This window comes from Phoxinus phoxinus, assembly GCF_949152265.1.
Source record: "Phoxinus phoxinus genome assembly, chromosome: 9".
NCBI lineage: Eukaryota > Metazoa > Chordata > Actinopteri > Cypriniformes > Leuciscidae > Phoxinus > Phoxinus phoxinus.
Window position 1 is genome coordinate 31213667 of NC_136884.1, and position 14594 is coordinate 31228260.

General features: G+C 36.0%; 1 protein-coding gene across 1 annotated transcript; it reads right to left on the reverse strand.

Annotated features, from left to right (window-relative positions):
* Positions 1-5701: 5701 nt before the first annotated feature.
* LOC307004398 (uncharacterized protein) lies at positions 5702-12364 on the reverse strand. Its single transcript, XM_079623548.1, has 6 exons — positions 12284-12364; positions 12153-12197; positions 11222-11430; positions 10754-10913; positions 7308-7402; positions 5702-6508 (listed from the first exon to the last, which is right to left on the reverse strand). The coding sequence occupies exons 1-6, from the start codon at positions 12303-12305 to the stop codon at positions 6422-6424; spliced, it is 618 nt and encodes a 205-aa protein (XP_079479674.1). The 5' UTR covers positions 12306-12364; the 3' UTR covers positions 5702-6421.
* Positions 12365-14594: the final 2230 nt, after the last annotated feature.

Sequence of the window (14594 nt, forward strand, 5' to 3'; positions counted from 1 at the left end):
ATTGAGGAAGAATGATTTCTGAAGGATCATGTGACACTGAAGTAATGATGAATCACAGAAATTAATAACATTTTAAAATATACAGTTAGGCTATTTTAAATTGGAATACTATTTCACAACATCACTGTTTTTTTTCTGTATTTTCTTATCAAATAAACGCAGAGTTGATGAGCATAAGAGACTTCTTCTAAAAACATAAAAAAATGTTTGCAAACTTTTGACGGATACCTATATCAAATTCTACATATACCTATATAGATATAACCTATATATAACTGTATAAGTTGCTATATAACCTGATTTGCTGCCAGTAGTCCCTGATGGAGCTGACCTTCACCATGGCCATGTAAAACAGCAGCCCAATATAACGGTACATCTCACTGATGCTGACATCTGTCCATTTATATTTGCAGCCCTTTGCAGTTGCCTTGGCAGCCTGAGCATTGGTGTTGTGGCACAGAGTTGACACGGCACTTTCTGAAAAAAAAAAAGTTTGAAAAGACTCATGGGCGAATGAGAGTCAACAGAGCTTAGTTGCGGTCCAGTTTCCCGGGCAGGAATCGCGCAGTCTGTGCAACCATGTCAACATCAGTCTCGGTTTTCCACGACAGGGTGGACTTGGACCTGTTGCTTGTTTGCCATGGCTCTCTTCGGGACCGGTGCTTGGACATGTTCATTGTCACATCTGTTGATAACACAATCAAAGAAACTGTATTATTATCATTATCAATCACTAATGGCCATGGATTTAAAAAAAGACAACAGTTTTTGTAATTTCACACAAGAATAGGGAGGCCCTACTTGTATATTATGACGATGTAAACACAATTACATTTCATCAGTAAAATATTACGTCTGTGCACTTACTCTGTATGATTCTCCATCGCACTGAGAACTGAACAACACCTGCGTGTCCCTCTGCGGTGCTGGAGATGCAGACACATTCCTAAAAAAAAAAAAAAAACCTGTTAGCATACATTATCCAAAGATGGGCAATTAATGGGTAGCTATGGACTCACAATGCATGTAGTCTATATATCTGTTAATGGCCCATAGGACAGAGAAATATCTATTTATGGGCCATAGATCGCGTCACCGCGAGCTGTTGATGGCCATATAGACCACACGCATTTAGAGCATTTCAAACATTTTCACCTGTATTCACAATCATCTGTGGCAATATTTTAGCAAGATAATTGTCATAGGCTAACCAAAACCGAACATTTATATGTAAAATATAATGTCTAATATTTAGACAGTATCACATTTTACCGGAGGCTGAAATATATTTGCACTAAATCATATTTACACCTAAGCAGATATTCGCAAATAAGCTACATTACGCAAAAGTCAGTATTTTTAGCATGATAATCAGTGTCATAAGCTAATCAAAACGGAGTGAAATATATATACAAATATGTTTAGATAGTAATATCAGATTGAAACAGTTTATGAAGTCTTAAATGTCTTATAGCTTTTAAAATGCTGCTGTAGCTGACAGAATTATCCGGCACAAAACCGGGCATGCACAGAAAGACATAGCCTACTCTCAAAAGTAATCGGATCAGCTCGTTTACATGGTGTAATTTTTCGTTTGATCGGTTCATGAAAAGGTTTATTCCACCCCCTTCAATCCAACTGAAAATTCAATCGGTTTACCGATAACCGAAGGTTACAAGGATACAATGCCATTGATAAGCAATTCATTGACATTTCACTGGTTACATGTGACTTTTTCCTTCCAACTGTGCTATAGTCTGATTTTGAAATAATTTAGAGGTTCCATGTAAATGCAGCTATTTTAACATCCATCCATTTTCTAAACCACTTTTTCTCTTGGGCCACAGGTAGTGGGAACTACATTCGTAATAATTATTCTTTAATTGCTCATGCAACGGTAGTGCGAGGATGCTATTTTATGCTAGCACATTATTTTCATCAGTCCCTCAATGCCTACAACTAAGGAGACAACGATCACCTGAGTAAGCTGTGTTACTTATTTTTGTTGGGGGGATAATAATTAAAGCATTATTTCTTCGTTGAGTCTATTCAACGTGATGTTTGATGTTCATCAGTTTTCTAGTAATACCCTAATAAACGCTTAACCAGAGGACTGCAATCCCAATTATAATTGAAATACGGTATCTCTGCCGACTGAGACAGGAGAGTTGTGGGGAAAAGCAATTTTCCCATTCAATTCTATATTTTTGCGCTCTTTTCTTTTTCTTTTTCGCCCGCTGCTCGGAGGTAGTAATTTTTACATTTCCGGCTGTTGTCACTTGTTGTTATCGTTGCTACGATACATGACTCACAATGACTGAAACGACCAATTAAAAAGGCATTCTCTGATGATGCTCCAAGATGTTAAAAACGCTACGCTGATCTTAGACAAACGGGGAGAAATTAGTATCTACCGCACGCACCGTCTGTTTTTTTTCTTATCATAGCCTACAAATGTCTTTGTTCATAGTCTGACATATATTAGAAGCTATGTGTGTGTCTGTCATGGATTTGCACTGAATTGATTCTCAAAAATACGGAACAAGACTTTTATGTGTCAAATACGGGACGATTACGTATTATACGGAATGGTTGGCAACCCTAATCAAGGCACACAACCTCCAACAACTATGCGATCTTCAATCTCAGAATCAAACATACTATGTCATTGTGTTGGGGGTTCAAACCTCAGCAAGGTTTGCTTGTGGACAGCTCAGATTTTGAACCCTTCAGAGCAAAGCCTGGGAGCAAACAATTTTCATAACCTCTACAATAATCTTAATCAAAAAGAGCAGGATGATTTTGGGGCCCTGCCTTGCTTTGAATAATGAAGTATTGCCACTGCAAACCAGCAACTGTATACAATCTAACCCTTACACATTTCATCTGTACCTCTTTTAACATGATTGCCCATACTTATTTTACTGCTTATTAAAGTACACTCACTGAAACAGTAAAAGTAAAGATTACAGATGTGCCAAATTTCTACATCTACCTGTCTGAATGCTTTGTACATTTTAAAACAGCACTAACTGTTTTTGTCCACTAGGCGGCGTAAAACCTTTAGTATTAAAACATCTTCAATAAAGTTGTTGCATATACTACAGGTGTTGCTGGAGTCTTGATCTTTGAACTTCTTTTCCCATTTCCACACTTTAAAAAGAGGGAGAAGTTGGACCAGTAATTTCTTTGCTTCCTCCTAAAGTGATTTAAACATATTTATTCATTCTATTGATGTGTCAAAGATTCTAGTTTGAGTTGGTATTTATTTTTTATATATTCCAAATACAAAAACACTACTTCAGTGAACAATCATTAGCCAAATGTGTATATAAAATGTTTATTTATAAAATATATACATAAATCTAATAAAAACTCTAGGTAACACTTTTTACATTTTAGTGTAAAAAATGTTTTACAATGCCATTGTTACACGTTACATGTCGTTACTACAGTAATAACAGTAAATTATGCATACCCCTAAACACACCCTAATCCTACCCTAACTACATGTAAGTACATGTAGTTACTTAGTATTACCCGTTACTTAAATGTATAATTACACTGTTACACGAACACCTTAAAATAAAGTGTAACCAAACTCTCATACTGTGATGAATCATCAGAATCAGTCAGGTCCATTTTGCAACAAGTTTTATTATAGAGTGGTCGACAGGAAAAGGTCAGGCACGGGCAGAAGGGACAGAGCAGGGCAGGCAAAGACGAGGTGATAGTCCAGGCGTGAGTGATCAGTGATGGCAGGTGGATGCGGGATTAGTCCAGGAATGATGTACTATGGGAAATCCAGTTCGTAGGGGAAAGTCAGTATTCGGGTGCGGGCGCCCTGTGGCGGCCAGAGAGGGAGGTCATGGAGTCGGTGATCGTGACACATACCTTTTTCACATATTCAGTACACATTCAAACCCCAAAACAGTAAACAACAAAACAATTAACAGCATTTAAAATGCAATGAATGATACAAAAATTAATCAAATAAATAAGCAAATAATATAAATTCTATAAATAATATTTAAAAAAAACTAAAAAAAAACTAAAACTTTCACTTCACCTCCTCTCCTTTTTATTCCCTGTTCCTTCTAATGACTTTTTCTCTCAGAATGTGTCTTCTTGCTTTTTGAGATGCAAAGTCCTCTATCATGCCATCATAGGACATCTTGCTTCCAACCTGGTGGTTGACACTGATGAAACACTGAAGCGTTCTTGTGCCAAGGAGGACCTTAGGTAAGTTTTTATAAGCTTCAGCTTTGAGAAACTCCTTTCTGCAGAGACTACGGTCACTTTGTTCTTTGGAGTATTTCCCTGGCCCTCCACTAGGGGGGCGTAGTCTGGTATAAATTTAAGTGTGATTCCAGATTTCTTGCACATAATATCGCCGGAGTAGATAAAACGCATTAATCTTAAATTAATATTAAAGGACAATAAGACAACATAGTGAATTGTGATTATAAAACATTTTTTTTTACTGGCAAGAGGAAAATTAGCTATGTTGAAGTTGCACACAAAACTATACAAAAAAAAAAAAGGCAGTGGGAAATATTTACTTGTGTCATCTCTGGTGTCAGTCTCCTGAGATGTTTCTACACCACCACCAAAATATTTAAGAATGGATCCTCCGGAGAAAGTGAAATTTTGTTTTTTACAATTAGTGTGACCAGAAAATAATGTTAAGAGTAAATTAAAATAAATCCAAGGATAAATTACATTTTTTAATTATTGGTTGATTAACTCATACACACTGTTCATATTTTAAACCTTCACGGCATGGAGTGAGACATTTTTCACATAGCTAAAGATTCTCTTTACAAAAAAGAAAAAAAACATAAATACATACATTGCAATTCATTTAAATAAGCAATCAATTAGTCCTGTGCAGCAAAAAATGGGAGACACGTGAAACCGGTATATTTGAAAAAACTGTCCAGCCATCCCAAGCTCCAAGACAATCCCAGCTAGAATTTTTTTGTTCTAAAAATGTTCTGAGAACATTAGCATGCATTGTTCTATAAATGTTTTCAGCGGGTAGTTTTATTTTTGTTCCCAGAATGTTCTTTTAAAAGTTCGGATAACATTCTTTAAAAACATTATTAAAATGTTTAGTAGTAACATTCTTATAACATTATTCACTAATGTTCTTATAAAGTTTTCAGCGGGTAGTTTTATTTTTGTTCCTAGAATGTTCTTTTAAAAGATAGAATAACATTATTTAAAAACATTAAAAAAATATTAATAAATAACATTGTTAAAACATTATTCCATAATATTCTTATACAGTTTTCAGCGGGTAGTTTTATTTTTGTTCCCAAAATGTTATTTTAAAAGTTAGGATAACATTATTTAAAAACATTATTACAATGTTTAATGGTGACATTCTTATTACATTATTTTCTAACGTTCTTATACAGTTTTCAGCAGGTAGTTTTATTAAAGTTCCTAGAATGAAATTTTAAACGTTAGAATAACATTCTTTAAAAATATTTATTGATAACATTGTTAAAACATTATTCTCTAATGTTTTTATACTGTTTTCAACGGATAGGTTTATTTTTGTTCCCAGAATGTTCTTTTAAAATGTTAAGATAACATTATTTAACAACATTATAAAATTGTTTAGTAGTAATATTGTTAGAACATTATTTCCTAACGTTTTTATAAAGTTTTCTGTTGTACATTTTATTTTTGTTCTTAGAATGTTCTTTTGAAAGTTAGGATAACATTCTATAAAAACATTATAGGTTTTGTGATGATATTCCTTAAATGTTTAGACATAACATTTTTAGAACATTATCCTCAAACATTTTTTATAAAGTTAAGTGGTAAGTTTTATTGTAGTTCCCAGAATGTTCTCCTATAGAGGTAGGATAACGTTCTCTAAAATATATTCTAAAACTGTTTGGTACTATCATTGTTAAAATGTTTAGTGATAATATTTTTTGAACATTGTCTACCACAACAGTCTTAAAACGTTTCCAGAATGTTCTCCTAAAAGATACAATAATTACTTTAAAAACACATTTTAAACATACGGTTTTAGTGATAACATTGTTGGAACATTATTCCCTAACATTGTTATAAAGTTTTTTTTCCCCCAGTTTGTTAAATGTTTCCAGACAGTTTTATTTAGAGTCAAACTTCATGCTTTAATAACATGCAAATTTTGTGTAGTAACATTTGAAACTTTATTAGCTTTAACAGAAAGAAAATGTGCACATCATGAGACAGGATAAATTAAATAAAAATAAAAAATCTAATAAAACCGCTCAAGAACTATAAATAAACAAAATTCTGAACATTTTTAAACATTTGTTTTTGTACCATAAAAAAAATTAAAATAATAATAATTAAACTGATCAAGAAACAACTATGAATTAACAACAATCTCAACATTTTTGCTAACGGTTCTTTAGTCAGCAGATTCAAACAGGCCGCTCCCCTCTGGTGCTGCTGCTGCATGTTCGTGGATGGTCATGGATGGTCCTTCATTATCCACCTGTATAGACAATAATGTGAAATAAAATCAGAATAATTTCTGATTTCTTAAAGTAGATGCTCTTGTCTTTCATGCATGTAAAAATAAAGGGAAATAAATACAAATGAATGCATTAGAATTACGTAAATATTCAAATAAAAAACAAAGTAAAACAAAATATAGTTATAAATACATACAGAAAAAAAGAAAAAGAAAAAATATTTATTTATATTAATATATTTTCCTATTATTGAATGTATTGATTTATATATTTTTTTGCAAGTTTAATCTTTCATAAACAACAGGATACACAAATAAATTATTTATATTTACAACAAAAAAGATGGATAAATGAACCAAACTACTAAAAACAGGTAACAGCAATAAAGTAAATGTCAATTCTATGCAATGTAAATTTTTCCGACAAAGGCATATTTTTTTGTCAAATGAAAAAACGTTATTTGAACATTTGCATTACCATCTCAAACCACCCTGTAAAATCTAATTTATACCATGTAAATTTGCAGCTACATGTCAGCTACACTGTAAACTGTAATGCAGTGGGTCAGTTACTTTTTTCGCGAGTTCACCGAACATGGCTTTCTAGCTTAGCCAGAAAATGTTGTTATGCCTACCCTCTTAAAGCTAATACATTTTCATCTTAGATCTAATCATCACGATGGTGGAATTTCGAATTTCTATATAATGCTTATAAAAAATAAATTGACACAAGTCACCTAAATTCATGTGAAAAAAGTATAATTTGCTGAAAAGCGAATACTTTACATCCTTGTCTTTTGAACAAATGATTAACACTGACCTGAGTCACTCTGTGAGGAGCATATCTCAGTGTATCAGCTACACAGTTTTCAATGGTTTTTTGCAGAGTCGTGGGGTGGATCTTGTGGCAGGCCTCTAAATATAAAGGCAAAGAAGGAAAAACAAGTTTCTTAAACAACTAAGAAAAATATTTAAGTACTTTAATATAGCTGAAGCCGTAATTGACAAAGTAGTTGTAGCCTTGTAGTTTCAATATTTCAAGATCAACCTTTTTATTTCTTAATGTCCTATATAGTAAGCAACCAATTTAAGCTGAAATTTAAAAAAATCGTTACCATAAACCACAAAAGACTAACATCATATGCTCTAACTTTGTATTGTGGCACGAAGTTGCGTAAGTGACTTTATTCAGCAACCATGATCACAAAAAATAGTCAAGATCCTTTTTGGATTTATCAGAATATTTCATGGCAGATTTAGTTGCAGAAAACGGCACAATCAGTAAAGAAACAGACTGGCTGTGTGACATTTTCATTTAAGCAAAATATCTCAATGGAGATCACTATACTCCTGTACATGTTTGCCAGTGTTTTATGATAATTAGTGCTTCTTCCGCAGTGTAGAGAGTATGTGCACGTCATGGTTGCCAGATTGCAAAGATTAAGTAAAACACAGCAAAAACTGCATAATTGGGTGGATTTAAAGTCTTCACATCTAGCAACCGCAAGAATGAACGCTTGTGGAGGATTATGAAAAACATATCTACTCTCCTCTTTTCTTTTTTTGGCAATAATAAAGGGATATTTTTTAATGTTGTATGTTTTAAAACTACAGTTTAGTCTTGTCTTTTTTTGTCAATGATGTTGTGCATGCAGTCAGTTTTTGTTTAATGACATTGATGTCGTCTCGTCATCATAGGGCTGGAAGATATGGCCAAAATTTATATCACAATATATTTCTTAATCTCGGTCGATACGATATAATTCCGATATCGATATGAACAATATAAAAGCCTCAGGAAAAACGGCCAAAATTAATGTCTGTACCTTCAAACTTCTGAAAAATGTATTTGCCAAGTCTCTGAAACCTATAAAACTATTTAATATTTTAGAAAAAAAATGGTACAAATAAATTATTGTTAATATTTTATTTGTATTGCGCCTTCATACAAACAAGAAATGTGAAATCACCATCAAATAAACATAAGTTAATAACTCAACTTATTAATATCTTTAACTTTAAGCTATAGGCTAACATAGGTTGATTATATTAATCTTAGACTGAAAAAAGTGCTTCAGCCAGGATAAAGAATATGAAAAGTGCTCAGAGTTGCTGCAGAAAACAAACCAAAAAAAGTGAGCAACAACAAAAGCACATGTTGCTGAGGGACATTGAGTGTTGATGACACCCTGAATTCATCTTGATTGATGAATCTGAATGTTACATGAACGCTAAACACGTGATCGTGTTGTTGTGCGCGTTTATGTCACAAGCTTCAAATCAGAATAGATTTTTTGACATGTGCAAACTGCACAACAGGGAACTACACTAACCTTTTCCACTGGTGGCACTTGCGCTACTAACTTTTTCAGTTACTGGCGCAAAACATGATTTGGTCGCACAAATTATTTATAGTAAGCCGCTCTGGGTAATAATGAACAATAATGAAACTGTATTGCATACAGATGTGCTTTTTATTTTACTTTCCATCTTTTAAACCACATGCCGCCTTGTTTTCTTTAACATTGGTTGGGATAGATTTACTGCAATAGAAAATACAGTACACAATAATGTGCAAAATTAATTTATTTTGGATTTCATCATGCTATGGTTGGCACAGATGGGCAGACTCCTGAACTCTTAAAATAAAATAAAATAAATATAATCCATAAAATAATATAATAATAGATTTTCAGTATTGACTATTCGGCATTAGAGATACAAAAAAAAAAAAAATACATGTCCACTTCACAATTAAGTGAAATATAATAAGCCACAAATAAGGCTATATTATAAGCTACATTGAACTTAATTATCAATTCAGATTCCTCACTTGCTCTGTTTGCTTGATGCCGTAATGCAGTGGGGAGTGCTGCTGCGTCACGGGATATGTACCTGTCTATACATTTCGCGTGCTTCATACTGTCATTGTGAAGCTTCAATTTACATGGACACTTATAATCGGACTAAAAAGATCTTCATGTAAACGCCTTAATCGATCGGATTGAGCTCGATCCGAATGCAATTTCGATCGGATTGAAAGGGTTTGTTTATTCCTTTTGTAATGCGATCGAGAGAACATGTCAACACTTGATCGGATTGAAAACCGAAACTGAAAGGACTGCGCATGTACAATGACGTATGACGCGCGGAACGAGCTGTTCTTCCTGTTGAATAAAGTGTCATATAAATGAGTGTCCCGTCATTCTAAAATTCTCATTTCACTCAGCGTCTGTGAAGTGAAGCAGGACAACGTCCCACCAGTCCTTGTTTTGGATTCTCATCCACAGACGACTGGTTTTGGCCGCGGGGAGGGGCATTTTTACTGCGTGATAAATATAAGCAGCACGGCAAAACGGTTCAATGCTCAATGTCTCCAAATCATGACCAGAGACGGATTAATATTACGTCTGCTATTTAAAACAAATAAAGAACCAATAGAGAATAGTTATGCGCGAACAGCGAGAAACGTGTGACATAAACGCGCTCATCAACCCGATTACTTTATAAGTCGCGGGGCTGAAGCCAACTTTGTGTGTTGAATGCTCAGAGCACGTTATAAAACGTGTTCTTAAAATACACATTTCTGTTTTAATAAATGCTCATAGTAAATCATAGCATATTGCCTAAAACATAAGGTAGGTACAAAAATAATCAGTGATACATTTGCGACCCATTAAAAATTAGGGTCGCAATGGCATTTCAAAAGGTCGCATATGCAACCATTTTGGTCGCAGTGTAGTTCCCTGCACAAATATAGTTTCCAGCTGTTTGCACATAATAACTCTATTCGCCTAATCTGCCATTTTTGTCTGACAAAGCAGCCAGGAGGAGAGTTAGCTTACTAGATTAACGTTGGAGGATGTGATCTTGAGAAGCGGAGTGTACTGACGTCTTTCCACGGTTAAAACAACATTCCTTCATGTTCATTCATGTTTATTTGATGCTATAAATGAACTAGAAGGAAGAGATGATCGGTTCACGAGCGGCTTTAACTGATGCTCTACAGCGATCTGTCACACACATTAAAGAGCTACAAAACGCTTTTTATTGTTAAAATTTTATGACAAAATTGCCAAATTTGAAAGTTGAGACTTTGTTTCATGTCAAAAGTAAGCTGGTCTGTGTCTGTCAGTGTGTTGTCAGTCTCCTCTCTGCTTCGCGGTGTATTTTCACTGCGTGAGAACATGGTGTGTGTGAGAGCGGCGTAGCTTTTCGGACATAGCAACATTAGTAAGTAAAGGGGGTGGGTCTTGGCGAACTTACGGATTATGATGGAATATATAGCCAGGTCCTGAAAATTTATTTTCCCCTTTCGACCCTTCAAACTGTAATTGGCCCAAAGAGCATTTGTTCCAATTTTTCTCATAATTCGTCGTACAGAGTCACCAGGAGATTTATCTCCCAGCAGCGACAGATAATCAACCTGTAAAGAGAATCAATGCAGAAAAATAGTTATCTGATAGGACAAGGCTTGTATTTCCTAGTGATTTCCTTTGTAGTTTATTCAAACACCTTATCCAAACAAATACAATGAGCTTTATAACTCCTCTGATCATGACTGAGTGTCGAAATACACTGTATTCACTACTGGCTGTTTTACACACACACACACACACACACACACACACACACACACACACACACACACACACACACACACACACACACACACACACACACACACACACACACACACACACACAAATACAGCAATGTCCTATTTTCACATACCACTTTCTTTCTGTGAGCTGTGTCCTTTAGCTTATCAGAAGCTTCTTCAAGTTGTGCTGGAGTCTGTAGTGACCTGGTCAGCTCTTCAATTTCAGGGTCATCAGAACTCATGTTTTTGGTTAAAATTGACTGAATGGTCTCTAGAGAGTGTTCGATCTTGTCCAGTCTCATAAAGATGGCCCTCACGTATGCTGGTGTGCAAGAATCATCTGAAATATAAAAATACATCTGAGCAATTGTCCCATGGTCCTTTTGACCACAAGAAGTAGGTTAAGGTATGAGTGTGTGCAAGGCAGGGTCTTAGGGGGCTGGGGGCCCCTGGCCTTGAGTTAGTTTGGGCCTTACCTACTCTACAAATGACCTCAACTATAACATGATTATGGAGCACAAAATACATACAATTTTTAATATAATAAATATGCTGAGCCAGAAATAACACTGAGCAGTAAAGCCAGAGATGAACAGCGAAATGTATTGTCATATATACGCGTCCTCTTTAGGGTTGGGAGGGACTATACGTCCATCGCTGATGGCTGACAGACTTAGGCCCTGATCACACAGAACGCGTTTTTTTCAATTGTTTTTTTATTGGCAGTGAGTGTTTTGCCCGCTGTTAATGCGCCTTGCATTTTTGCAGAAGCGCCCTCAGCGTCTGAAGTTGAAAAATAAAATAAAAAATCAACTCTGAGCAGAAAAGCGTTTTTTATTTTTATTGTCCAATCGGATGAATGGAGAGGCGGGCATTCCGTTGTGGTGACGGTTACCTTGATTAGACTGACAGGACAGCTGATTCAGTGGTTGCCAAAAAAAAAAAGGGCACTGCTCTTTTCTAACTTAAAAAAGTAAACCAAAAAACGTCAGTGTGGTGACAATGCCTACTAGTTTGTGTAATTTTTTGATGGCAATGGCAATGATCAAGAATCCAACTTACTCTGAGTGTTTGGAGTTGTATTCGGAGTGCTGGTGATAGAGGGACCTAAATTTGTGCAAAATAACAAGTTAAAATTGTGTACAATTTAATGATGTCACCAAAAGCAAGTTGTCTAGTGATGACAGGCATACCTTGGTCACTGCTCTGTAACATAGTGCTGGTTGAGGCCACATCAAAATTTGTGAGCAAAGCTGCCAAAAAAAAAAAAAAAAAAAACCTGGTTACATCAGGGTTTCATCATGTCTAATTTAAAACTTTTTAAGACCATTATGAATAAATCTGAAGACCTATAGCATGACCTAAAAAAGAAAAAAAAGAAATGCAGAGTCACAAAATTATTTGCAAAGTCAGGGCTTGACGCTTATTTTTAGGAGCGCATTTTTAAACTTTAGAGGCACGATGAAAAGTTATGAAATGAGATATTTATGTGCAAAATCATGTAATTTTCACATGGTTTCAAGATGGCGCCGATGTGTGTGGCAAGCCGTCTGTCTGGGGGATGTTTTACTGTGTTGTTTTTACTGTGCCTAAACTGCTTAACAAAACAAATTTGTGGACTCCTATCGTACGACCGGGACCAACTTTTGTCCATCAAATCAAACTTAAATGATGCGCAGACAGCCCAGTGTGCAGGAGAGAGCCATGATCCCCCTCCCTTCCTGGCCAGCGTTCCTGGCCATCTCTGGCGCCCGGCATACGATGCGTCACGGAAAAAACGTCGGCGAAAAAGGGGATGCCGAGCCGGCTTCGCGGTCAAACTGAAGACGCGGCAGACACCTCATCTTATGTCCAGCGGAGGGACATCATTGTTCCCGCCGGGAGATGTCCAGGGCCGCTTTTTCTCGCGTCGTTTCCTGGAGGGAACATGCGGCTGGATTCAACAGGTGGGGTTAAGCTCCCGCAGAGTCCCCCGAAGGTTCGGGCCACCACGCCTAAAGGGGAGAGGTGTGGATCATAAGAATCTCCGCAGTCTGCGCCATGTAAATCGCCTGGTTAAAGATTTAATACCAATCAAGCTGGCACTGACAAACGCCCGCTCGGTGGTAAACAAAACCTTTATCCTTAATGATTTTATCACGACAAACGATCTGGACTTCTTCTTCATATCAGAAACCTGGCTAAAGGTAGGAGACTCATCACCACTGTCTGAACTGTTGCCAGAGGGATATGTTTGTTTAAATTCCCCTCGCCCGTCCGGTCGCGGGGGAGGATTAATGACTATTTACAAAAAATCCACTCACTGCAAATTACTCACGGTTGAACCGCCGAAGAGTTTTGAACTACAACTGTTTCAAATTGTAACCACAAACCCAGTTACGGTGGCTCTAATCTACCGACCCCCAAAGCCAAACAGGGTTTTTATTCAGGAACTCTCTGATCTTATGAGTGCATTGTCCACAAACTATGACTGCTTCTTAATTCTGGGAGATTTTAATGTTCATATTTGTTGCGCAAATGACACCCTCTCAAGTGAATTTTTAAATGTGACTGAGTCGTTTGATCTAACACAATGGGTTAAAAGCCCTACTCATAAACTAGGTCATATTTTAGACTTAATTCTAACCCATAACCTGCAAATTGATGCTGTAAACATCTGTGAGACCAACTTTTCTGACCATATGCCAATCATCTTTAAGACTACTACAGCCATCCTACCAATATCTCAAGAGGAACCAAAGCGCTGGTCAAGAAAATTAAGCAGCACCTCAAATGAAGACTTTTCAGCCCTGTTTAAAACCAAAAGTAATACCTCGATGCTGGAAACTTCTCTTCAGCATTTAGATGTTGACGAGCATTGGACTCTTTTAAATTCAACCTGTATTGACATTTTAGACACTATTGCCCCGCTCAGACCGATAAGCAATAAAACAAAGATAAACCCCTGGCTAAATGATAACACCCGGGATATCAGAAAGCAATGTAGGCGAACTGAGAGAAAATGGAAAAAAAGCAAATTACAAGTTCACTACGAGGTTCTTAGAGATTCCTTATTTAGTTACCAAAGAGCAGTAAGTAAGGCTAAAAATACCTATTTCTCCAATATTATTAGGGCAAACATTAATAATTCAAAACTTCTATTTTCTATTATTAATTCTGTAATGCAACCTGCGAGTAACATACATCAAAAGACTTCACTTATTTCCTGTGAAGACTTTCTTAATTTTTTCAGCCAAAAAATAGCCAAACAACGCTCTCAGATTCCTCTAGTAAAATTAGATCCTTCCAGCTATCCTGCTTGCATTGTCGAGTGGGGAGTCTTTGAACCTATTGCTTTGACAGTCCTGAAGGATATTGTGCAAAAATTAAAACCAACATTTTGTGCAAATGATATGATGCCTAGTCGCCTGTTAAAGCAGACCTTTGAATCTGTAGCACTGAGTATAACCCATCTGTTTAATAAGAGCTTGTCCAGCGGGACTTATCCTCAAGAGTTTAAACACG

Coding starts and splice junctions, on each gene's coding strand:
- LOC307004398 (XM_079623548.1), bottom strand. CDS start 12,305: ATGTTACAGAGCAGTGACCAAG. Junction 11,431..12,152: donor TACAACTCCAAACACTCAGA/GTAAGTTGGATT, acceptor TTTATATTTCAG/ATGATTCTTGCACACCAGCA. Junction 10,914..11,221: donor CAGCTCACAGAAAGAAAGTG/GTATGTGAAAAT, acceptor TTCTCTTTACAG/GTTGATTATCTGTCGCTGCT.